Source organism: Falco rusticolus, chromosome 13, assembly GCF_015220075.1.
Source record: "Falco rusticolus isolate bFalRus1 chromosome 13, bFalRus1.pri, whole genome shotgun sequence".
Classification (NCBI taxonomy): domain Eukaryota; kingdom Metazoa; phylum Chordata; class Aves; order Falconiformes; family Falconidae; genus Falco; species Falco rusticolus.
This window is the reverse complement of record NC_051199.1, coordinates 18,626,954-18,650,810: the sequence shown is the minus strand read 5'-3', so window position 1 is coordinate 18,650,810 and position 23,857 is coordinate 18,626,954. Positions and strand designations below refer to the sequence as shown.

General features: G+C 60.1%; 2 protein-coding genes across 3 annotated transcripts; both read left to right on the top strand.

The window, feature by feature from the left end:
* Nucleotides 1-67: 67 nt before the first annotated feature.
* Nucleotides 68-7,507, top strand: LOC119156963 (mucin-2-like). Of its 2 annotated transcripts, none has more exons than XM_037407434.1 (6): nt 68-388; nt 1,476-2,198; nt 4,854-5,243; nt 5,461-5,577; nt 5,893-5,978; nt 6,222-7,507. In XM_037407434.1, the coding sequence occupies exons 1-6, from the start codon at nt 313-315 to the stop codon at nt 6,294-6,296; spliced, it is 1,467 nt and encodes a 488-aa protein (XP_037263331.1). In that variant the 5' UTR covers nt 68-312; the 3' UTR covers nt 6,297-7,507. The 2 variants fall into 2 exon arrangements, with proteins under 2 accessions (XP_037263331.1, XP_037263330.1); XM_037407433.1 differs by having other exon boundaries at nt 4,854-5,282.
* A 10,430-nt stretch (nt 7,508-17,937) lies between these two features.
* On the top strand, nt 17,938-23,017 carry LOC119156881 (mucin-4-like). Its single transcript, XM_037407285.1, has 10 exons — nt 17,938-17,998; nt 18,656-18,795; nt 19,084-19,248; nt 19,527-19,682; nt 20,176-20,306; nt 21,165-21,253; nt 21,686-21,865; nt 22,292-22,444; nt 22,662-22,781; nt 22,962-23,017. The coding sequence occupies exons 1-10, from the start codon at nt 17,938-17,940 to the stop codon at nt 23,015-23,017; spliced, it is 1,251 nt and encodes a 416-aa protein (XP_037263182.1).
* Nucleotides 23,018-23,857: the final 840 nt, after the last annotated feature.

The window sequence follows — 23,857 nt, the reverse complement described above, 5'->3', positions numbered from 1 at the left end:
GTGGTCTTTGGAGAAGGGGCGTGGCGTCAGGACCTGGCACCGCCCACACACACAGCGGGGCCGATGCTGCGCCGACGTCGCCGGCGCGCCCCTGGGCGCGCCGGGGACATCAGCGCAGCACCGGCCCCCGGGAAGGGGGTGGCAGTGCCCGCCGGTGCCTCCCCTCCCTGCCCCCGGGAACAAGGAAGCGGCTCCGGTCACCTTCAGCCGTCACTCGGCAGCGTAGTTCCTTGCTGGCACCATCCCCTCACCCTGCGTCCCCGGGTGCAGGGTCCTGTCTCCAGGCGCGGAGTAGGGGTGCTGCCTCTGGATATGGCCGGGCAGAGAGGAGAGCTGCTCCTGCCCCTGCTGCTGCTGCTGAGCCTTGCTGTGCCGGATCTCACGCTGGGTAAGGGCTGAGCTGGATGCAGTGCTGTCTGTGGAGCTGGCGCTGAGTGGGGAGCATCGTTCCCCAGGGTGGTGGGTGACCCCGTGGTGGCTTCACCCACAGAGGTGAGACACTGTGGGTGCTCTTTACTCTCTGACATCTCAGCCCTATCCCAGCGAGCAAACAGGGCTGTGCTTTGCAACGCAGGAGCGACAAGCTTGCCTTGATTTCTTTTGCCTCTCACGTGTGTCTCTGTCCGGGCAGAGAAGACCATGCTCCCAGCTGGAACCCCGTACTGCATACTGGTCCCTCTTGGGCTCATTGCCTTTGCTATGACCTGCCCAGCAACGCCAAACAGCCCTGCCCAGATGACAGCATCACCAGAATGTCATGGGCCTGCAAAACTGCAAATGCCGTCCTTATGTTTGCACTCAACACAAAGCAAGAGCAGTGTTGAGTTGAGCACAAGGAATAAACCTGAGGCTTGTACCTCTTGGAAGCCTTAAGCCACAAATGTAGGTCCCCTCCTGTGTACCTCAGCCCACTGCAGAGCCTTCGTGGGTTGCAGCACGTCTCTAACAACTTGCCCTGAGCTGCAAGCTGGGCTTTGTTCCTCTGTGGGGCTGGTTCCCCCATTGCCATTATTTACACCCGGCGCTATCAGTTCCTGACTATCTGCAGCAGAGGGGTTTGTGTAAACTGCTGCTGCTGCAGTTCCCGCCTGTCTCACGGTCACCAGTTCCTGCACGGCTCTTCCCGTCGGACGGGTTTGTCTGACTTCCTCCAGGGATCGGTGAAGGTGGTGGGGGACTGGGTCTCAGCACTGGTGCCTACAGGAGTTTCTGCCCTGAGACCAGGGATGCCCATGGCTTGTTCCCGCTTTGTCAGGCTGGAGGGTTTACCTTGCTGCCTTGCTGACGATCACGTTATGGTTCAGGACACCCGTGGGCTTGTTCCATGCAGGATGGTGCATCCCCACTCCTGATAATCCATGGCTGACGCATAGCTTGGGGAGCTCATGGTGGTGGTGATGCTGCACCATGCCCAGCACAGCCACAGTCTCAGGCCTTCACCACCAGCCTTGTGTGCCTCACCCACCTGTTTGCAGGGACCACAACCACAGATGTGACACTCACCGCATCCCCGAATCTCCCCACCTCCTCAACACCCAGAGAGACCATGGCGCTGCTGCCCACCACCAACTCCACCACCACAGACACCACCCCTCCCTCCAGCCCTGAAGCCTCCACCCCAGAGGCACCGATGGACGCCCTCACCGCCAGCCCTGCTACGCCCGGGGGGAGCAGCCTGGCACCCTCCAGCACCAGCACCCCACAGGCGAGGGGCAGCAGAGCCCCCAGCCCTGCCGCCACTGTGGCGCAGCCTGACCCCACCCCAACAGAGCTGGGTCTCGCCCCCGGCACCCCAGCTCCAACCGCCGTGGCCATGACACCCAGCTGTGCTGAGGCCACCATCGTCCTGTCCGTGGGGAGCAGCGCGGCCCTGGCTGCCAGCTGGCCGGGGGGTGAAACAAGCCCGCTGCGCCCCGCCACCTCCGCTCCCCTCCCCTCCGCCTGGCTGGGCACCGGCACTGCCCACGGGCCAGCAGTGGCCACACCGCCCGGCAGCGCTTCCCCCGGGACCGGCAGCGCCGCTTCTCCCACCGCACCGACGCTGACACCGACAGCCACTTCGGCCGAGCCCTTGACGACCCCGCCAGACACCGGCCCCCCCCCCGCCACCAGCACGGGGGGCCCCGGGAGCACCCCCGCCCCCAGCCAGCCGGCCAGGACCAGCCCGACGGCAGCCGGGACCCCCAGCGCCGCTGCGGGTGAGTGCAGCCCGGCCGCCGGCAGGCCAGGGGCAGGAGCAGGGTGACAAGTCCCCACGGGTGTCCCTGCTCCCGCCGCGCTCCCGGCTTCCCCGCCCCAGCCCGCGGCCCGGCCCCCAGCCCCAGCGTGCGGCGGCTGCCCCAGCCCCGGGCTCTGCGCCCGGCGGGGGGGTCCCGGGCCGCGGCGGGGCCCACGCAGGGCGGGGCTGGGGCGGGGAGGGGCGGGTCCGGGGCGGGGCTCCCGGGGGCGGGGCCTCGGGGGCCCTCGGCTGTGGGCGTGTACCCCAGGAGTGTGATTGTACCCCATCAGTGAGACTGCACCCCGGCAGTGTGACTGTACCCCATCCTGGCAGTGCTCCTTGTGGGGCACCTGTGTCCCAGCAGTGTGACTGTGTCCTGGTGGCTGTCCCAGGAGCATTTACCCTGGGGCTGCAGCTGTACCTTGGTGACAGCCCCCTCCGTGTCCCTGAACCGTGTAGGGAGAGTGTCCCTGGCTGTGCATGTGCTTCCGATGTCCCCGTACCCTGGTAGAGCAACTGTATCCTGACAGAGTACCTGTACCCTGGCCTAATGCCTACAGTGTGAGACACCCCAGCAGGGTTCCTGCACCCTGGTGACACCCTCAGTGCGCCTGTGCCGTGGCAGTGCCCTAGTGTACTTGCACAGCAGCAGGGTGGCTGTGCCCTGCATGCCTGTCTGCCTGCGGAGCGCCTGTGCCCTGGCCCAGTGCCTGCAGGCATCTCCGACTGGTCTTGTCCCTGACCCTGAGAAGAAGGAAGCGGCTCCAGCTGTCAGTGGTGTGCTTCAGCCGTGACATGCCGGGACACGGGGAAGTGATGCCTGTACAGACAGCCCAGGGGACAAACCCTCAGCCCGGAGCACGCCCTTCCTGAGCGTCGCCTGTTCTCGGCCAGTTCCTCACGCTCGCTCGGGCAGAGCGGGCTGTTGTGTCCCGAGGGCGTTGGTGGTGGGAGCCACCACCGAACATCACCCCTGTGGCGGGGCACAGGGACAGTCCCAGGCAGTCTGGCTACTTCCCTGGGCTTTTTTCCATGGCCGCCATCCCCTGAGCAGGCAGAGGACGGCAGGGTCCCCAGCTGCAAGGGACCCGGTCTGCTGCAGCGGTGGCCTGGGCAGCCTGCCCTGCCCAGTGCTCGTGGCTGCTCTGAGTCCAGCCACGCAGCTGATGCCTGCTTGGCATTGCACCCATCCCTGGGAGTGTCCGTGTTGGGTGGAATCCTCCGCTTCGCTGCCAACACCTGGGGAGTAAAAGGACCCACCTGGATGCTCTTCCTCTGGCGGGCAAAGGAGTCCCAGGAACCCCAGTGCTGGGCTGTGGGGAGCGCTCAGAGCAGTGCCTGCAGCGGGGGTATCGGCTCCCACCCACCCAGACATGGCCAGGCAGGGAGGGGGGCTGCTCTTGCCCCTGCTGCTGCTGAGCCTCGCCGTGCTGCACCTCACACTGGGTAAGGGCTGAGCGGGATGTGATGCTCTCCGTGGGGTGGGCAGCGGGTGGGGAGCATCGTTCCCCAGGGTGGTGGGGTGCTTTGCCCACAGCAGGCGCCTGTGGGGTCCAGGGGGTAAAACACTGTGGGTGCTGTTTGCTGTTTGCTAAAAGGGAAGCTGAGGTGGGCTTACAGCTGCTCCTTTGTGTGAGGATGAGACCCTTCAGTGCAGACACCTACCTGGGCATGGGCTGGGATCAGGCTTTTGTCCTTCCCCACACTGTTATTTAACTCGCTGCCGCCTGCAGCTGCTCAGGAAGAGAGAGGCTGCTGGGGGTTTTGGGAGTTTCTGGTGGGGCTGGCTGAAAGCAGACAGTGGCTCATGGCTCGGTTCCCCATCCCTATGTGAGCAAAGCCCCACATTCACCGGGCTTGTGCTGGGATCACCTGGGAATCCAGCCTGGCATCTCCAAGCCACCACCTCGCAGGCACCCCTTGACCGAGGCCTGGGCAGCCAGGCTGTTCAGTATGCCCTTTTGGAGGGGGTTAGAGATGCTTGGGCTTCCCCAGGGACAGCATGCTGCCCTGGCATGGGGTCTGTGAGGGCAGAGAGGATGCCCTTCTGCACCCTTCAACCCCCCTGCAGAGCCTTCGTGGGTTGCAGCACGTCTCTAACAACTTGCCCTGAGCTGCAAGCTGGGCTTTGTTCCTCTGTGGGGCTGGTTCCCCCATTGCCATTATTTACACCCGGCGCTATCAGTTCCTGACTATCTGCAGCAGAGGGGTTTGTGTAAACTGCTGCTGCTGCAGTTCCCGCCTGTCTCACGGTCACCAGTTCCTGCACGGCTCTTCCCGTCGGACGGGTTTGTCTGACTTCCTCCAGGGATCGGTGAAGGTGGTGGGGGACTGGGTCTCAGCACTGGTGCCTACAGGAGTTTCTGCCCTGAGACCAGGGATGCCCATGGCTTGTTCCCGCTTTGTCAGGCTGGAGGGTTTACCTTGCTGCCTTGCTGATGCCAATTCAGGGAATCCACAAGTTTGATCCCTGCAGGACGGTGAATCCCCACTCCCAGTGCTCCAGAGCTGATGCACACAGTTCTGAGTCCCTTGGGGAGCTTGTGGTGGTGATGCTGCACCATGCCCAGCACAGCCACGGTCTCAGCCTTTCACTGCCAGCCCTTGTGCACCTTGTTCTCCAACCTCTTTACAGGGACCACTGTCACGGATGTGACAGCAACCGTGTCCCTGACTCTCCCTACCTCCCTGACACCTATGGAGACCTCACCACTGCTGCCCACCACCGACTCCACCGCTGCAGCCACCCTCCCTCCCTCCAGCCCTGAAACAGGAGCCTCCACCCTGCAGAGATCCAGCACATCCCTGGGGACTGGCAGCACCTCACCTCCCACCATGCCTCCTCCCACTGGACCAGCACCGACAGCTGCTTCAGCCGAGCCCTTGACAACGCTGGCAGATACCATGGCCACCCCTGCTATCAGCACAGGGGTCCCTGGGAGCAACCCCACTCCCAGCCGACCAGCTGGGACCACATCCAGGAACACCCTTGACACCTCCAGCCAGACTGTGGGGCTGACCTCAGGTACCCTAACATTATCTGAGACTCCCAGCACAGCCACAGGTGGGTGCAGCTGTGGCACATCTGGAAGACAGGGGTGTGGTTAGGGTGGCAAATCTCCACAGGGATGCTGGGCATGTACTCGGGTAGCTTTGTGTAGTTGGTTTCATTTAGGATCCTGGGAGTAGGAGCATCCCGCACCTGTCTGCAGGCAGAGCTAACGTAATGCTGTTTTGCCCAGGCACAGAGACCTCTTCCCCCCCCACCAACTCAACCCAGATCCCAGAGGTTACACCCAGCACCCCTGCAGACCTGTCAGTGATGACATCCACCTGCCCCACTGCCACATCCAACACCAGTAAGTGCAGTGCCCTGTGGGCATCGTCACCACCCCAGAACTGGTGGCTTCGGGCTTCCAGGGGCCAGTGCAGGGGGTCCTGGAGCCCCACTGCTTTTGCGGTGCCCTCAATACGGAGGCACTGATGCTCTGTGGGATGTGTGGTTTGCTGTACAGGTGGGGAGGTGTTTTCCTGACAGTGTAGGGTGTCCATGACATGATTAACGTGGCAGGAGGTCACCTGTCTGTGACAGTGATCTGGGGAGAGATAGCTAGATCCTTTGATGCAGCCCAAGGTTCAAGGGCAATAACCACAGCCACATTTTTTGTCCCTAGGTGCATCACACCTCTTTCTGTCACTGCGTCTAATGGTCCCCCAGAACCTGGAGAACACCATGGTGCAGGAGCTGGTGTTGTCCAAGGTGAGGTGTGCCGGGAGGGGATGCCACTTTGCATCTGCCAGCCACGCTCCAGCCAGCAGGGGAGGGGGTCAGGCAGTGGGAGGGGAATGGCTGCGTATTGCATTGAATGTCACCCAGAGCCCTTTCAGGTGAAGGGAAGACCCTCCGCTGGCTGCTGTGGTCCAGGAGCAGGCCCCTCCTAGGTGGGGAGCAGGGGTAGGAGACCCCCTCCTGCACCATTTGACACCTGCCCTCTCCCCACAGCTCCGTGGGAACCTGCAGACAACATTCCCATGCGCCGGCCTGGCGGTGGAGTGGCGAGGGAAGAGGAGGACCTGACCACCGCTGCTCGCCCAGCTGGCACCTGCATGGACTTGCCAGCCTTCTGCTCCCAGCTCCCTGCTCCATGGTAGTGCAGCCCTTCAGTGTAACTGGTGCAGCTCCCCTTGAACCTGGGACCTCCCGTCCTTCCCTGCACATCCCCAGAGGATCCCCCAGTGCCCCCTCCCCCCGTAGGCTGGGGTGCCCCTGCCCCTTCCCACAGCCTTTCTAGAGCCTGAGCCCTCCCACCACCCTCCACCAGACTTGGCTTCTGTGGTGGACTCCCTCTCCGCCAAGCTTTGCCAGTGAGCTGGGCTTTTACAGTTGGGACTGAGCTGGCTCAGCCATGGAAGCCACGCTGGGGACCGACAGGTGAGAGAAAGGAGACCTGGAGCCCCCAGTATTGCTGTGCCCAGGGCACTTGGGGGCTTGGTGATGATGACCTCCAAGGATTTGCAACCTGGGGAGGCTGTGGTGCCTGAGGTCTTCAAGAGATGCTCCATGGCTGCTTCACATCCAGGGCAGGCCAAGATGGAGCCTGGGGTGGCTCTGGGAAGGAGGCAGGAGAGGAAAAGAGTCCCTCTTTCCCACCTGAGCCCCGTCCCAGGGCCAGCCAAGGTCCTGAGCCCTGCAGTGCGGAGGGCGAATGGACCCAGAGCCCAGCACACGGGCTCTCCCTGGCTTGCCCGCGGTATTGCTGACAGAGGAGCACACCCATGCCAGCACAGGCTGGGCAGTAAAAGGAAATTCCACGTTTTCCATGGCAAAGATGATGACTTCTTTTTTTCCAAGTTGCCTTCCCCAGTTTTCAGCTTCACTGTCTAGCAGAGGTACCAGCAAGGAAAACCAGCTGAGTCCCAAAAGCTTCACGGGGGAGAGACAGGCTCCAGGCTGTCCCCTCCTGGCAGGGGCTGCTGCAGAGGTTGCCGAGGATGGCTTGGCACCCTGAGAGGCTGGGGGTCCCCACTTTGGTGCTCTCTAACCCATGACACCCCATGGCTGCCAGGTCAGCTGTGTGCACCATCAGGCCGTGGAAATCCCGTGGGCTGTACTCCTTCCCTGTTTTTTTCCAGTCCCCAGCTAAGGAGTCGGCCGCAGCATCTGTCCTCCTGCAGCAAAGTCATTTATTAACTGATTAATTAGCCAGATAAAATCCAACTGAAGCAATTATTAGCCTAAGCAAGTCACCTCGCCGGGAGATTGAAAACTGAAATAACTAGCAGAATAGCTGTGTTGCTTGTCAGGGGTTGTTTTTGGCTGATCCCCGCTCCTCAGGGGCAGCCTGCGCCGCACTGGCATGGGACATGGGGAGGGCTGGGAGGAGGCACATGGGGCTGTGGGATGCCAAACCTGGGGATGGTTCCTGGGCTCCCCAAGTTGTCACCCAGCTGGGAAGGAGCCAGCAGCCCGACAGGATGGGGAAAGGCACCCTGGGATCACCTGGCTGCCTGCCGGCTCGCAGGGGCTGGCACAGGCTGGGCTGGGGCTCGAGGCTGAGTCCAGGCAGCTCATCGGGATAGTCCCATTTGGGATGTCCCTTACAGCCCAGGGTTGCCCCTTTGCTCTCTATAAGGCTGCCTGGCTTTTGGGGGCTTGTTGTAGCCGCTGATACCAAGAGGGGTCCCTTGGCACCCAGGCAGGGAGCGGGGAGCGGGGCGAAGCCTGCCGGAAGGGGTCCCCGCACTGGATGCCTGACAGGGCACTGGGAAAGAAATCCTCGTGCTCTGCCTACGCCATGGATCTGGGCCAAGAGTCCTCCCACACTGCATCCCACTGGGCTGTTTTCTCCGGCTGTTGAATCCATAACTTCAGACCCCAGGACATGGCCGGGGGCCAAGACCAGGGTAATGGAGCCAAACTGCGTCACAAAGGGAGGAAAAGGTCCTGAAGTGCCGGGATGAAAAGGTGACCGGGGCACTCACTGTCCCCTGCTGGCACAGCTGCCTTCCACCGTTATTGTGGTCAGGGGGTAGTGGGGGGAGGAGATACTCCAGTCCCACTGAGCCCCTCTGCCCCCAGCCTGGGAGCAAGAAGAGGGGCACGGTGAAGGGATGTGGCTGTCATGGGGATGGTGGGTGCTGCATGTGTACCGGGGACATGGAGCTCTGACAAGCTTCTGACACTGCCCATGCTCTCCATGCTTGCCATCCCTGATGATGCTGGCCACCACCTTCACCCCATGGCTGCTTGCCTGCCAAGGACACCAACCAGAGGGGCCCTGAGAGGTTGCGTCCAGGTCCCGCTGCTTTCCCAGACCATAAATCATTTCTCAGCTTCTTCACTGTAACTTGCTTCCATCCATCAGCATTGTCCAAAGGAGCAGACCCTCATCCAGCAGGACTGTCACCTTTGGAGGGCCCACCAGCATCATGGGGCACATGTTTCAAGTACCTTGTGACTCAGGTCTCCCTTCCAGTGTCCCCCTCCCCTTCACGCCTGCGGTGGCTGTAGCCTGGCTCCCACTGTCCAGCAGGAGGGTGTTGCAAGCTGGCTTGCCAAGTCATCCAGAACCTGTGTGGTTGATGGATAACCAGGTTCCCTCCGCCACCACCCCTAAGCCCTCTCCAAATGCCCTTGCCAGAAGGCCAGACTGGTGCTGGTAGGTAATGCTGAGTTCTCCGCAGGGCTGTAACAACCAGCCCATTAATTCCAGGAAGGCTGATAAGGCACCGTGCTGGGCTGTGCCAGATGGCGTAGAGCTCCCAGACGCTGGGATTCATGGCACTGCCCTCCTGCTGCGGGCTCCTGAGGGGCTCCATGCCCATACAATGCTTTGGTCCTTGATAACTGCAGATAAGGGTTATCCTTGCAGGAGCCATCGGCTTGCCGGGACCTTGATTTCAGGCCCAGCAGAGAGATCAATGAAAAGCCCATTGACGGAGTGGGAACAGGGCACCATCCTCAAGACGAGGGGTGACCCACGGTGGCTGAAGGATTTCCTTGGAGGGTGTGCCAATGCCAGAGCAGAGGGGCGAGCTCCGTTTGTCACCCCCGTGCCTCTGCTGGAGGAGCAGCAGGGAGACAGGGCTTTCTGGGGACACATGGGCAGGAGGCTCAGGCACGACGTTTCCAGACGGTGCCAGTCCCAGCACATCACAGGCAGGAGCTTGCAGGCAGGCTGAGGGTGAGGTGGGCTGGAAGTGCCTTGCTTCAGCTATTTTCCCCTATGCTGAGCAGCACATTTACAACAGTCCCTGTGGTTGCCACCACGTTGCACCTCAAACACCAGCTGGAGCAATTCTCTCCAGCGTCAGCACATATTCCCCGTCAGGGTGGCTTTCCAAAGCAATACGGCATTGTCAGCACAGGCAGGAATGACTCTCCCACAGCGGGTTTGCATCCCTCTAATCCTCCACTGGCCCAGGTTGTGGCGGCTGCTCGGGTGGTCACTGGCTGGGCGGTCACCCTGTGGTCTGTAGGGTTGGTTGCACGGGCCCCCGCTGCACCGTCCACCCCCCAGCTTTGCCCCCGCACTGGCATTTTTGGTAGGCAGGCATCCATTCCAGGCGAGTGGCTCTCTCCCCTGATTTACCATCTGTGCCCTGTTCCCACTGCTGGGGGTCATGCGTGGGTTTACAGGATGAGGTTTTGTCAGCCGTGACTTGGCCTCCCCTGGCATTTCCCCATGGACGCTGCCTGGCCCGTGGGTCCGGGTGTCACTCGAGGGCTGGCTCCAGCGGGACACTGTGTACTGCTTAACACCCCTAATAACACTTTGCAGGAGTCGCCTGAGGGCGTTTCTGGTTAAGGAGCGTTTAGTTGATTACAAAACCATGTAGTGGTGGGGGTTTGCATAATGCTGTTCATGGGGTAGCTGGCAGCAGTTTTCAAGGCGGGAGGGGGGAGGGGGGGTGATGGGAGGGTGGGGGTGGAGTGGGAATTGCTGCTCCAGGAGAAGGGGAGAAGGGAGACACAGGGGTGAAGTGACCCCAGGGATCCCCGTTGCAGGGGAGGGTGTCCAGGGCTGTGCCTTTTCCTGCTCCAGCCTCTGGGGATGCTGGTCCCACCTTGCAGAGGAGCTTCCCTGGCCCATGCACCCCCTCCCAGCACCCTGGCACTGCTGTGCCCATACTGAGGTGCAGGTTTAAAACCCTGCTGGGACATACTGGGGCTCTGGATGGGATCCCCAGGGCTCCCAGTTGTAGCTGGGTGCTGGGAGGCTCGGCTGATACCCTAGGGCCTGCCCTTGGCCATACCTGTCCCGCTTTATAACCTACCTGTGCTCCCAGGGAAGCCTTGAGCCAAACGGGGACAGTGTCCTGCCTTGCCCTGGGCTGAGACATGGCACTGATTTCAGTGCCCACGGTGTCCTCACAGGCATGGTGGCACCAGGTGGCTTTGCCGCGTCACCACAACCTGCTGCTCTGTGGCCCCCTCCCTTGCAAAGGGAGCGGGTCCTGTGGGGTCCATGGAGTTGCTGCTGTGGGGAGCAGGTTCTGTGGGGTCTGTGGGGTGGCTGCTGTGTCACTGTTGGCGGTGCTGTGCACTGCTTTGGGCTCAGCCTCGCCAGCTGGTGCTGGTGGCCCAGGGAGCTGCACAGGGCTGTGCCCAGGTCCCTGGAAGGACTGGGTCCCTGCAGGGTGGCCTTTAGGTAACCCTCAGACCATACCCCAACTGAACAGGGCATCCAGCCCTTGGGAAGGAGAGGGCTTGTCAGGAAGGGAACGGTGACAAGGACATTGGAGGGAAAGCACCAGAGCGGGAGGGGACGGCACCTGCAACCTGCCTCCTTCTGCCATCCCTATAAATAGGAGGGAACAGGAGCACGATTGCACCAGCTCTGCAGGAGAGGCAGGCAGGGAAGGAAGGAGGGAGGGAGGGACAGACGGACGGACGGACGGACGAGCTGCTCCTCTCTGCTCTCTCCTACCTTTGAGCTTCTCAGTCCTCTGCCTGTGTGGAGGCCTGAGGCATGGGGACCAGGGGAAGGACACTTTCCACCTTCGTGGGATGCTGTGTATGGATTCTGCACGGTACGTCCTCTATTTTTCTGCTAGCTCACGTGCTACCCAAGCCCTTGCAGGGCACAGCAGGTATGCTTGTGAGATGCTTGTGAGATGCTTTTCCCTCCTGGCTGCACTGTAAACTCCTCTGATGACCAGTCCTTGCAATGCATTGCAGCCAAAAAGCTAGAAAAGTGTTTTGTGGGACAGGCATCATCCTGACGAGCTGGTTGCAAGCATGGACCTGTGGGAAAGGCAAGAGCCCAGCCCAGGAGCCTGCATACAGCAAGGGAGCCAAAGGAAGCCAGCCGGCAGAGCAGGGCTCCGGGATGCTCCCATCCCTCCCACGTCCCAGGGAAGAGCAAACGCCAGTGCTCCATGCTGAGGCCCCTCTTGTACAGCTTCCCATGAATGGGCAGCGTGGGGTAGATGGCATTTCCTGCTCCACATGAAAGAATTAAGATAAAACAGGGATTTACTGGGGTGGAGTGTGCCAAACTAACCTGGGGGGACTTGACTGATATGCTTTGTTTTCCCTGAGATGGGGAGGGAAGTGGCTGAGCTTCTCTAGCTGAGGGGGGTTGGTGCAAGGAGCTGACTTCAGCCAGGGAAGATGACGATGAAGCAGCTTGCCACGAGGGGGAATGGGCAGCTGGAGGAGGATGGACACCTCAAGGACTGGTCTGGCACAGGATATAATGTTCATTAACGACTCTGGCACAAACTATCCACAAGCTAATGAGCTGAGCCGGCGGTGAGGCTGGAGGCACCCCCGCTGCAGGGGGATCTGGCTGCCTGGCAGGGGGAACCTGATGAACCGGAGCACCAGGATGGGGAACAGGCTCTGGCTGTCAGGCTGCGGCAAAACCCTGCTGGGTCTTGCCCTCGGGGTGCCCTTCATCTCCCCTAATTGCAGCTACCTAAAGCCAAGCGTCAGCAGATCTGCCCGGCTCCTCCTGGAGCCAACGGTGGCAGCTTGGTCTCCTCAGAGCCCACAACTCTGTCCTAAAAATAAGACTGGGTGAAATGTCACCTACAGGTGCCAGTGAGTGTTGGGAGAGGCACCTGGGATGTGGGGTGGCATCTCCTCCTTTCAGCGAAGCTCATGGATGTGGGGCAAGATTTTTGCAGCAGCAGGAGGGAGCTGTAAGCAAGGCTTCGTCCTGGGAACTCATGAATATTCTCTCCACGGGCAAGGAATCCCTGGTGGCTGCGCCCAACTGGCAGGAGCAGGCAGGCTCCCACCCCAGGAGAGGTTTAATGAACTTGCTTTAACTGCAGCAGGTCAGAAGCCATTTGCAGCCAGGGAATGTTTCACAAAGCCCTGGCTGTCCTATCTGCCAAAGGGCCTTGGGTAAAGTGTGTTTAAATGTCCCTCAGACACTCAAAGCTGAAAAAAATGCAAGAACCCCACAGGCTCTGCACAAGTGCCTGTGCTCAGGGCTGTCCCACGGCAGCAAAGATCCACAGGTACCCCTCGGGCTATGAACGAGACTCACTGAGCCCCAGCTATTCCCAGTGGCCGAGTGGTACCATCCCCAGTGTAACTGGGCTGGCTTGCAGCAGCTGCCTTTGCCACTGTGCTTGCACCGGTATCTCTCCCTGGCCTGTGATGAGCTGTGTCCTGTCTCAGCCAGTGACTGCTGATGCTGGGGATGCAAAAGGTGCTGTACCCAAGACAGCTCAGGCTGTGCTCTTTGGCTTTTAAATCAGAACTTTGTAAGGCCATGGGAGGAGGCAGCAGGGTTTAAGAAGGGGTGGGAGCTTCCTGATGCTCACCTGGAGGAGACACACAGCTGAGCCTGGCAGGCTGCTGGCTCCAGCACCTGGCATAATGCTCCACTTTGTGCTTCTCTGCAGGGCTTGGGGCGGCTGCTGCTGTACCTGTCACTACTGAGGAGTCATTTGCTACTGGGACAGCTTCTTCCATCACAGCAGAGAATAAAGTGTCCAGTGCCTTGGTGATGGGCACTGCAGAGACGAGCACCACAGTGGCTGATGCTGAGAGAGTGGAGAGCATCCTCATGGGAAGCCCATCAAGCCCATCCTTCCCTCCTGGGGCTGAGCCTGATGTTTTGGTGACAGCAGCAAGTGAATACAGCCCTACAGTACCAACTTTGACAAATGTGACCAAGCCTCTTAACATGTCACAGGATATTGAGGGGGGTTCGGCTGCTCCCGCTGCAATCACAACTGCTGTCACCATCTCTGCACAGCACCCTGCCGTAACCCCAGAGGCAGAGTCTGATGTAACGAGAGCCGCTCCCGATTCCCCACCGGGGACCACCCCTCTTTTGGCAGATGTGAAGGAGGACATCCTCACGGCTGTGACCAGAGCAGCAGCAGCAGATGTAGACCCTACCGCTGACACCGGGTTCCTTCTCACCACCTCTCCACTGGTAACTGCCTGGGGGGCACAGCCAGCTGCTGGCAGCCCTGTGGATGCCAGTGTCACTGCGCCGCTGAGCCAAGGGCTGACCACAGCCACAGCAGTCGAGGAAGGTGTGACCCTGCCTGTGCATATCCAAAGCGAAGCCAGTGCCAACTCCTTGACCCCCAGCCCTGGTGCTGGGGGGCTGCTTACGACTCAGCAGGACACAGCGCTGAACAGGGCTGTGGGCACCACCCCAGAGCCGGCAGGAGAAATGGCCCCAACTGCTGAGGAAAGTCCCTCAGCTTTGGTGCCTGGAGACAGGGAAGATGCAGTAAATGATGAATTCAGCACAGCTGGCTCATCCCACCCAACTCTGGAGAGCTCAACAGTGTCAGGAACAGTGGGAAACCCAGGAGAGCCCTCCCTCCTCCCTGGCCAGGCAGTACTGAGCCCAGCTGCTTCACTGGAACCAGCCAGCTATGTGGATGGTCAGGGAGCTCCTTGGGTGTCATCAGAGGCTCCTGGTTCAGCCCTGTCACCTGCAGCCAGTGAGGCACCCGCAGCACCTGAGGCAACAGAGGACTCTGCCACCTCACTGCTGGCCCCAAGAGTTCCCACTGATGCACAGAGTGACATGAATCCCCCAGTCCCAGCCACTGCACTGCCCACAGGGGACATGGGGGCTGTGGGCCTCACCAAACCATCCCTGCAGCCTGCTCCATGGCAGACGTCCACTGAGGAACAGCCACTGCCACTTGATGCTACTGTGCCATCCCCCATGGACACTCCCAGTGCTCCTGGGGCTGCTTACCCCCCTCCGGAGGCTGGGGCTGGCACCCTACCTGCAGCTGATGATGGGGCAGAGATGTTAGTGAGCCCACACCTCACTGCTGCACCAGAAGCACCCATGTCTCCATTTCTTGGGGGGTCACAGCCATGGGAGACAGCAGCTGGTGCTCCCCAGGGAGCCAACGGACTTGGCACTGGCTGGAGTTCAGCTTCAGATGCCACCAGCCCAACATCTTTTGTACCCGATGGATTGGCATGGCCTGCTGCTGGGGTCCAGGGTCAGGGGGCCGAGGGTGCAGAGAACACAGCACAGGCAGGAGGTCCGGGGGATGGCAGTCCCTATCCAGATACACAGAGTGACATGAGTCCTTCAGCTTCCAGTGCTCAGCACGACTCTGCTAATGCCGGAGAGCTGCTGGCTGGAGCAACAGGGGCTTTGTCAAATGCCGAACTGTCACCTCCATCAGATCGTGGGGACGGAGCAGGAGCAGAAGCAGAATCAGCACTGGGACAAGTGTCTGGTCTCACACCTCCCAGCAGTGCTGGGCTGGAACCTGACCTCTCAGGGGCAGAAGGACAAGGGGACCTGCCTGGCAAATTCCCCAGCACTTCTGGTGCTGCTTACCCACCCGCAGGGGCTGCGGCCAGCCCTGCGTCTGGGGCAGGGACAGCAGTGAACCCCAACCTCAGTGCTGCCCAGGGAGCACCCGTGTCTCCTTCCTTCGGGGGGTCACAGCCATGGGGGACGGCAGCTGGTGTTCCCCAGGGAGCAGGTCTCCCTGGAGCCGACGTACCAGGCACTGGCTTGCCTTCGGCGTGGGATGCCCCTGGCTCAGCAGCTTATGGACCAGCAGGACTCCCATCACCTGGCCTCGGGGACCAGCTTGACACAAACCTGGGGCTGCCAGCAGCAGAAGGGCATGGAGCCAGCACAGTGGAGCAGGCACTGGGAGGAGCAGGCAGTGGGACCGGGTCTGAGCCATCCCTGAGCTCCACTACAGGCAGTGGGATGGCGGCTGGCATGGATCAACTGCCTGGCGCAGGCTCCTCGTCTGGTCTTGCCTCTCCCAGTGGTGTGGCAGCAGGATCCTCTGTGTTAGAGGTTGACGGGGCAGGACGCATTCCAAACACAGCCCCTGACAGCCTGTCCCCTGCCTCTCTAGACAGAGAAACTGGCCCAGAGCTCACTCAAGTGCAGGGGACTGAGAGTGTGGGGGATGTGTCACAGTCAGGAAACCCAGAGAGTGGAAGTTCCTACATGGAGACAAGTCCTTCAGCCTCTAGTGTTCAGCAGGATCCCACTAACACCGGAGAGCTGCTGGCTGGAGCAACAGGGGCTTTGTCAAATACCGAACTGTCACCTCCATCAGATCGTGGGGACGGAGCAGGAGCAGAAGCAGAATCAGCACTGGGACAAGTGTCTGGTCCCACACCTCCCAGCAGTGCTGGGCTGGAACCTGACCTCTCAGGGGCAGAAGGACAAGGGGACCTGCCTGGCAAATTCCCCAGCACTTCTGGTGCTGCTTACCCACCCGCAGGGGCTGCGGCCAGCCCCGCGTCTGGGGCAGGGACAGCAGTGAACCCCAACCTCAGTGCTGCCCAGGGAGCACCCGTGTCTCCTTCCTTCGGGGGGTCACAGCCATGGGGGACGGCAGCTGGTGTTCCCCAGGGAGCAGGTCTCCCTGGAGCCGACGTACCAGGCACTGGCTTGCCTTCGGCGTGGGATGCCCCTGGCTCAGCAGCTTATGGACCAGCAGGACTCCCATCACCTGGCCTCGGGGACCAGCTTGACACAAACTTGGGGCTGCCAGCAGCAGAAGGGCATGGAGCCAGCACAGTGGAGCAGGCACTGGGAGGAGCAGGCAGTGGGACCGGGTCTGAGCCATCCCTGAGCTCCACTACAGGCAGTGGGATGGCGGCTGGCATGGATCGACTGCCTGGCGCAGGCTCCTCGTCTGGTCCTGCCTCTCCCAGTGCTGTGGCTGCACCATCCTCTGTTTCAGATTCATCCAGCCCAAACACCCTCGGAGGAGCTGGTGGTGCTCCTGGAGCTCTGCAAAATTCCCTGGGTATTGGGCCTGGGGTCCCTCCTGGTGCAGGTGAAGGGGCAGATGAAATGGATGGCGATGGAGGAACCCCAGGGCAGTCCCAGGCCCCTGTCAGAGAGACACCAGCTGGTTCAGGAACCCCTGACGGAGAAATGGGAGCTGTGCTGCAGTCTGCACCTTCTTTCCCATCTACAGAGGGGTCTTCATCACCTGGGATGGGTGGCGAGACTGCTAGTGGAGCAATCCTTCCTGGAGCTGGTGGAGCTGGTGGTGGCTTGAGCACAGGCAGGGAGGCTGCTGGCCCTGAGGAACCCCCTGTGTCTGCCCCTGGCATCCAGAGTGGTGCCAATCTTGGACTTTCTGATGCAAAACTGAGACAAGTCAATGTGGTGGAGCTGCCTGGAGGAGCCTCAGCGAACGGGGGACCTTCCCCTGGTACCAGCCTGGGAGAGGGTGCAGGAAGCATCATACAGATCGTGTCAGGAGCGCTGGCCCCACCTACCCTCACCTCGCCCCAGGCGATGCAGCCCCTGGTCCCAGTGGCTCCAGATGGCAGTGGCATCTCCGACAGCACGGCCACCTCTCTGACTGCTTCTCTGCTTCTTCCTGGGCATGGGCTGAGCTCAGGGCAAGCACCCAACTCTGCCCCTGGCACCCAGAGTGGGAGCAAAACGCTGGTACCAGGGGCACAGGGTGGGCTGGGAGGAGATGCTGGAGGTGCTCAGACGTGGTCTCTTGAAGACGAGGTGGCTTCAGGGATGCCAGCACCTTTGGGAGAAGTGTCTCCCCATGCCTCCACATCCCCCAGTGGTTCCCTGGTGCTGCCTTCTGCTCCACAGAGTGAAAACCCATCCACCAGCCCCGAGCTTTCTGCTCCTCTTTCAGCACGTGAGTCAATAGCAGGGTCCTCTTCAGGGGGAAGGGGGCAGCTGGGGGCTGCCATGCCAGGGGGACCTGCCCTTCTCCTGCCTCCTTGTCAGCAAGGAAGACCCAGAGCCCCCTTGGGGAATGCTGACAGCCCCGTGCCCAGGGAAGTGAGTGCCATGCTTCCCAGAGCAATGACAGGGCGAGGGGACATGGCTCGGCTCCTTCCCAGTGTGACTGGAGCCGGAGCAGATGTGGAGACACCCACTCGCTCCCCACTCAGGGGGACCCCAGGGCTCCCTGGCCTTCCTCCTGCTGGGATTGCTGCTGGCAGCCCCAGATCAAAGACCCCAGGGCCAGGACCTGCTGGTGGCTCGTCATCTGCTGTCCTGCAGCCGTTCTTGGGCGGTGAGCTGGCCACCAGCCTGGCAAACAGACCCCCTGCCACGGGTGGGTCGAGCCTCTCTGCAACCTTCCCAGGCCAGGGGGCAGCACCGGGGGGGTCCCCAGCCAAAACACACCCAGCTGTGTCCTGCAGCCTGGCCACCACCGGCCCAGCCCCACCAGCCCCCCTCCCTGGGGGCAGGGAGGTGCTTCCCAGGGCAGGAGCAGCCACTGTCACCTCCCATGCATCGTCCCCCATGTTTCCAGCTCCGCCAGGATGGCCGGTGGCCACCCCAACCCCGCTGCCCGGCCCTGCAGGTATGTGATGCTCGTGGCGCAGCCCAGGCAGGAGGATCACATCTGGCCTCCTGATGGACTGTCCTGTGGGACATTTGGTGGCCAGAGACCAAGGGGGCTCTTTGGGGGCAGTAGCCCTGGGGGAGGTGCACCGTGACAAGCTCCTGCACAAGTGTGCATTTTGGGCAGGCTGAGCCTGCCTTCAAGTATTATCCCATCAGCTGGAAAATCCATCCCCACCAAATGCTGTGTTTTATTTAACAGACGTAAATAGGGAGATGGAGGCTGTAAACATCTCTAGAAAGAGTTGTGGGTGTTTGATTCTCTGCCATCCCCCTCCCACAGTCCTGTACAATGTTTTTCCTCTCCTAATGGTGGTCCTTCAGCATGGTGGTGCAACCAGGCTGGAGCAGGAGGGTACGCTGACCACAAAGGCCATCACAGCTGATTTAGGGCAGCTGCGTACATGAAGCAGAAAAAGGGGTAGGAGCAAGCTCCTGCAAGGGAAGGTGACATGCAGGGTGTCCCAGGCATCTATTGGCAGTGTCCCCCCATGTTCCTGTTGCCCATGCTGTGTGCCTTTGGGAAGCAAAATAATTTCAGCCCTTTGAGTTTTTGGCACAGACCAAAGGCTTTGCTGTAAGTGTGTTTTGGGGTTTGGTTTGTTTTCTTTTCCAGTTGCAGCTGCACCCCTCTATGGGTACGGGGCTCGGGAAAATGACCGGGAGTATGTGGAAAGGAAGGTGGATTTTAATTCTCCGCTTTTCAAGCCTGAGACTGGATTCCCATTTGGGAAAACCCTGCGCGACTCTCTCTACGTGAGTCTACCTTGGCTTGCTGTTGGGCATGTGGCCGTCCCCCAGAAACCTCGGGAGGCACCAGGGTCCAGGTGCCTGGGATGGGACCCTTCTGAGGGCAAATCAGCTGGGATGCTGCCGGGGTCTGTTTGCAGCAGGAGGTGACTTTGTGGCCCCTTTGGTGGTGGCGGGTGGTGGCCTTCCTTGGGCATCGCTCAGAGTGGGTTTGGAAATGGGAGGGCTGCCACCCCTGTGTCAGGGGCTCCCGTTGGTCCTGACCTCACCTGATGGAGGGATCCCTCTGCTCAGTTTACAGACAACGGACAAATCATTTTCCCAGCCTCAGATGACAGCATCTTCACATATCCCAACCCTCCTCCCGGTGGCTTCAACGGCCATGAGGAGGTTCCCATGATCGCTGTGTTTTGGGACAATGCTGACTTCTCCAGAGGCGTTGGCACCACCTATTACCAGGTGAGTGAAGCCACCCAGTTACATGGTGGCATGAAACTTTTGGTGATAAACTCATCACCTGTTCTATGGATGTCCCTTGAGATGTGTAACTGATGGACCCCACGAGCAGTGTTTCCCTTTTCTGGGTCAAATCTAAGAGCTGTTGGTCATGTGAGTGTCACCTCTTAAGTCACCCAGATCTTACCCAGACAGTCACAGCACTCCATGCGTGACCCCAGCATAGACCTGTCTTTGCCCTACTGGGAGCTAACAAAGCTGTGGGTGTACCCAACCTGCAGGAGTTCCTCACCCTCAACACGGCCAAGCCACCATTCGTCCGCGATGTGGAAGCAAAGGTTCGGCGGTACCTGAGGTCATCCTACTCCGCAGCCTGGACCCTGAAGATCACCTGGGAGAAGGCACCTGCCTACAGAGCACAGACTGACACCCGGAGGGTAAGGGACTGATGGAGCTTGAGCACTTGTTGTGTTGTCAAAAAAAACCCCTCAAGACCCATGGGCAAGCACCTTGTCTGTGCCTGAGAATAAGAAGCAGTTTTGTGAAAAAGGTCAGTCTTAAAAACTTTTACCAAAAAGAACTAGGCTGTGCCCATGTTTTGGTGGCTTTCAATTTTTTTGGGTGACATCTTTAGCTGAACTCTCCCTGCACTGTAAAATCTTTCACTTTAATGTGGTGGGAGTTTGTTGTGCACCAGAAACACTGCTCTTCAGGAGCATAAAACTGGGTGAATCTGAGGCTTCTCATGGAACAGCATCAAAGTAAAACTATCATATTTTCCATGTAAAATGTGAAGCAGCCCAGTCTGCATTCACCCTGTACACCAGGACCTCAGCCCCACCATTCCCCAGCGAGCACTGACCCACACCCTGAATTTTAAAGCAAACATCTTTGCTTGCTTTCTTACCTGTCTGTAATGCTTCTCCCCAGACGATCACGTATCAAGCTGTCCTGACCACTGATGGCTTCAGGTCCTATGTCCTGATGCTGTACCAGGATGGAGGCATGCGATGGGATTACACCAGGCTCGCTGCCACCAATGTGCTTATCGGCTATACCAGGTACAGCAGGCTCAGCACCCCTACTGCTGCCTCCTCTGAGCACTGGGCTGCATCCCACCCCTGGCTCCAGCTGGTTTAATCCTTCCCCCTGTGTCCCATGAAGTGCCCTGCAAGGATGAGGGCAGCCCAGAGGGGGTCTGCATACCCATATAGCCTAACATATGGGGGTCTCACAACCAAATTTGCCCCGTTAGTGGCTGGATCATGCTGCAGCATGCTGACTTGCTGGGCTGTGCTCATTGTAAGATCCACAGATCCCTCTGGGGTCCCAGGCCTGCAGCATCTTGGTGGTTTGGGTGGAAGGAGTGGGGAACAGGGGTTGTTTGCTGAACTTTGCACCAGTTGAAGGAAGGGATTTCTGCTGCTTGGCCGGAGCAGTTGCTTCCTGCTTCCTTACATTACGTCTTGCCCCATGCATGCTGTCTCCAGGGTTTGCTCATTAGCTGCTTGCTGCAGCTGGGTAAGGAAAAGGTGGTGGGGCCAGGAAGCGCAGGCGGCAGAGGCATGTGTGTGTGCTTGCCTGTGCATGACCGCTCGTGGGTTTCCGCTCCGGATTGCCCTGCAAGCTGCTGGAAACTGTGAAAGCTGCTCACAGGGGTCCTGAGATGTCTGTGGATTCAGCCCGTGATGCAGCAGGAGTGATTGCAGCACCCAAAACTAGCTGCACCTTGCAGAGAGGAGGCAGCAGGCTGGAGGAGCTGGTGCCTTTGCTTTCCTGCCCCTGGAGCTGTGATTTTGGTGCTGTGGGGTCCTGCCGGCTCCATATCAGGGCAGCTGAAGGGCAGGCTGGGACTGGGGCTGGGATAACAACACCCAGGAAAAGCAGCCCCCGATTCTTCCCCTTTCCTCTGCACACAGTGGGGATGGCTTTTACCGCAATGACGACCTGACTCGGAGACCTCCAGCTGCTAAATATCACCCTGACCAGTTCAGGGGCTACAACACAGGTAGTGCCACACAGCCAGGGCAGATTCACACAGCCCCTCGGGGGGTCGGGGAATGGTTGTGTGGGGAGGGGGACATTCCCAGAGGATGAAATCCATCACACTGCTGTGGCAAGGCTCTCACTGAGGCCAGGCTTTTCCCCCAAGCACAGAACATACTTATCCTGGGTACCAGCTATGCCCTGGAGCTGAAACATCATTGATGTGTCCGTGGACCCTTTTTAATGCAATGGCTCTGTCCCAAGGCTTTCTTCTTTGGCAGGAGCCTCTCCCCCCATTTCTCTGCTACTGGGTAGCTGTTAAACGTGGGGTCCCACAGCTGGGGGTCAATCTGGGCTAAACTTCCAGCATCAGCATTTCTTGCCTCGAGCTGAAAGAGCCCCTGTGGTCCCCTTGGCCAGAGGTAAACAGCTAGTGGTTTCTCTCCCTGCTCAGACCTCCGCGGACTGTGGATTTACAAGCTGGAGAGCCGTGTGGGTGTCAACTACCGGCTGAAGTGCCTGGCGTGGACAGGGCGGCAGCAGGAGCCGTGGGCATGGAGCCAGGGCCTGCCCACCTGTCCCTGCTCCCTGCAGCAAGGGCAGCAGGACCCACGCTTCAAGAGCAGCCGTAGAGGCAAGTGGACACACTGCTTCCCCACCCTCCTCGTCCCTCAGCTGTCCCTCCCCACCTCCTCTGCAAGGGTGGCTGGGGTCCCTCCTGGCCTAGTGAGCAGGGGGACTCAAGGAAAATGAGGGGGGGTTGCCCTTCCCTGCAGAGATAGAAAAAGCAAGGGCTGACCTGTCCATGTCTTGTTAGCCTGGCTGGAGCTGGTCTAAGCTGCATGGGGACAGTGGGGATGGACCCTCCCCAGCACCAGGGGCTCACGCTAGGGGACCACCTGGGTGGTCTCCATCAGTCCCTCCAAACCCCCATAGCACGGCGGGTGATGCGGTGGGAACAATGGATAACAAGGAGGCAGTGCCGGCCGTGCTGGCCGCCCTGGCGCAGGGATGCTGGCTGGGCAGAGCTGTGCCGAGGCTCACCGCCGCCCCGTTGCAGGCTGGTGGGCTGCCCGGGTGTCCATGCTGCACTCCGCCTTCCCCAACCAGCACGGCGCCGGCGTCCGCTGCCTGTACGACAGCCAGAGCCAGCTGATCGAGGGGCGGCAGGAGAGGTACTGGAGGTCCTCCAGGCAGGCATCGCCATACCGTGGTAAGCGCGGCCAGCCCTGGCATCCCCTGGCTGAGGCTGGCATTGCTGCAGCCTGTAAAGCATGTTAATCTCTGTGCCAGCCTGCTTCCTGATACGCTGCTGCCCTTGGAGGGAGCGTGAACTTGCCAAAAGTCAAGGCGAGCACCCTGCCTTCTCGGGGCCAGCCTGTCCCCCTCTCCTCTCCCCGTCATCCCCGTACTCTCCTTTTTGCCTCCAGACCAGGAGCTGAAGTTGTATGACTGGTGCTGTAATCAGGCGGGCAGTGCCCACCTCTGCGCCCGCTACACCGAGAAGAGACCGAAGATTGGCTGTGATGGATACCAGTCACCTGACACGGGTGGGTCTGCAGCCCATGTGTGCCAGGGTGATGCCGTCTTGATGCCCAGGACTGGGGAGGGGAATGTCCCAGCCACCCCATAGTTAAGGCAGCAAGAGCCCCAGGCAGATGAGGGATGGGGTTTGGGGTGCTCACGTGCACATGTAAGCTGATGCAGGGCTTTCTTGCAACCCTCAGCAGGTTCCTCGGAGGAGACAGAGAGTGACTCGGAGGAGCAGAGAGGTGAGCAGGATTGAGGGTCTCCTCCCCACTGGCCACTTCCCTCGGTCCCTGTCCCCCCATGTGGAAATTTCCCTGGGGCTTCCAGCTCACCCCAGGCCCCCAGGGAGAAGGTGGCTGAGCAATTCTCATTTCTTCTTTGCAGACGGAGAGCACGAGTAACTGGAGCATTACACACCTGCAGCAAGGTCTGGGCCATGGCTGATCATCTGAGTCCTTTGCTCCTGCTCATCTTGTGTCCCCCTGCTTCCCCCAGAACCCATCACTCCTGCCCACCATGCAGGGCGGCTCAGCTGAGCTCAGCTGCAGCTGAGAGGGTGCCCATGAGCACCTCCTTGCTGGCAGGGAGGTGGGCAGGTGCCCCCACTGCATACACCACCCCCTGTCCCCCCCTACATCCCACTGTGCCTCCCATGCTGTGGGGTGAGGTTAGACCCCTGGCACTTGGGAAAAGGAGTTTTGCACTTCGCATTGGTTGACTATGGCCAAGCCCTGTGGTGCAGCAGGCTCCCTCCATGAGCTGGTCCTATCTTGTCCCTGACTTCTGACTCCCAGCCATCCCTCCCCAGGTGGTTCCCAGGCCCTGTGCCCAGGAGAAGGGGCAACTCTCTGGATCAAGCCAGTCAGCTTGACACCTCTGCTGGGGGTGTGAGGGCAAAACACAATCCCATGATCAAAAACGTTGGAAGAAAAATAATTTTTTTGTGTGTAAGAGAGCACCTGCCTTTCTTAAAAAAAAAAATAATAATCATTGTCAAATCTTGTCTGTTCAATAAAGCCTCCAAGGGGTCTGAGCATTGCTGATCCTGCAGCAGCCCTGTCCTCTGCTAAACTGGGGTGGGAGGTGGTGGTGAGGG

Excerpts from the sequence above, each read along its gene's own strand:
- LOC119156963 (XM_037407433.1), top strand. The coding sequence starts at position 313 with ATGGCCGGGCAGAGAGGAGAGCTGCTCCTGCCCCTGCTGCTGCTGCTG. Across the intron at positions 2,199-4,853 it reads GACCCCCAGCGCCGCTGCGG|GGACCACTGTCACGGATGTG; the intron begins GTGAGTGCAGCC and ends ACCTCTTTACAG. Across the intron at positions 5,578-5,892 it reads CACTGCCACATCCAACACCA|GTGCATCACACCTCTTTCTG; the intron begins GTAAGTGCAGTG and ends TTTTGTCCCTAG.
- LOC119156881 (XM_037407285.1), top strand. The coding sequence starts at position 17,938 with ATGTTTCCAGCTCCGCCAGGATGGCCGGTGGCCACCCCAACCCCGCTG. Across the intron at positions 18,796-19,083 it reads CCCTGCGCGACTCTCTCTAC|TTTACAGACAACGGACAAAT; the intron begins GTGAGTCTACCT and ends CCCTCTGCTCAG. Across the intron at positions 22,782-22,961 it reads ATACCAGTCACCTGACACGG|GTTCCTCGGAGGAGACAGAG; the intron begins GTGGGTCTGCAG and ends AACCCTCAGCAG.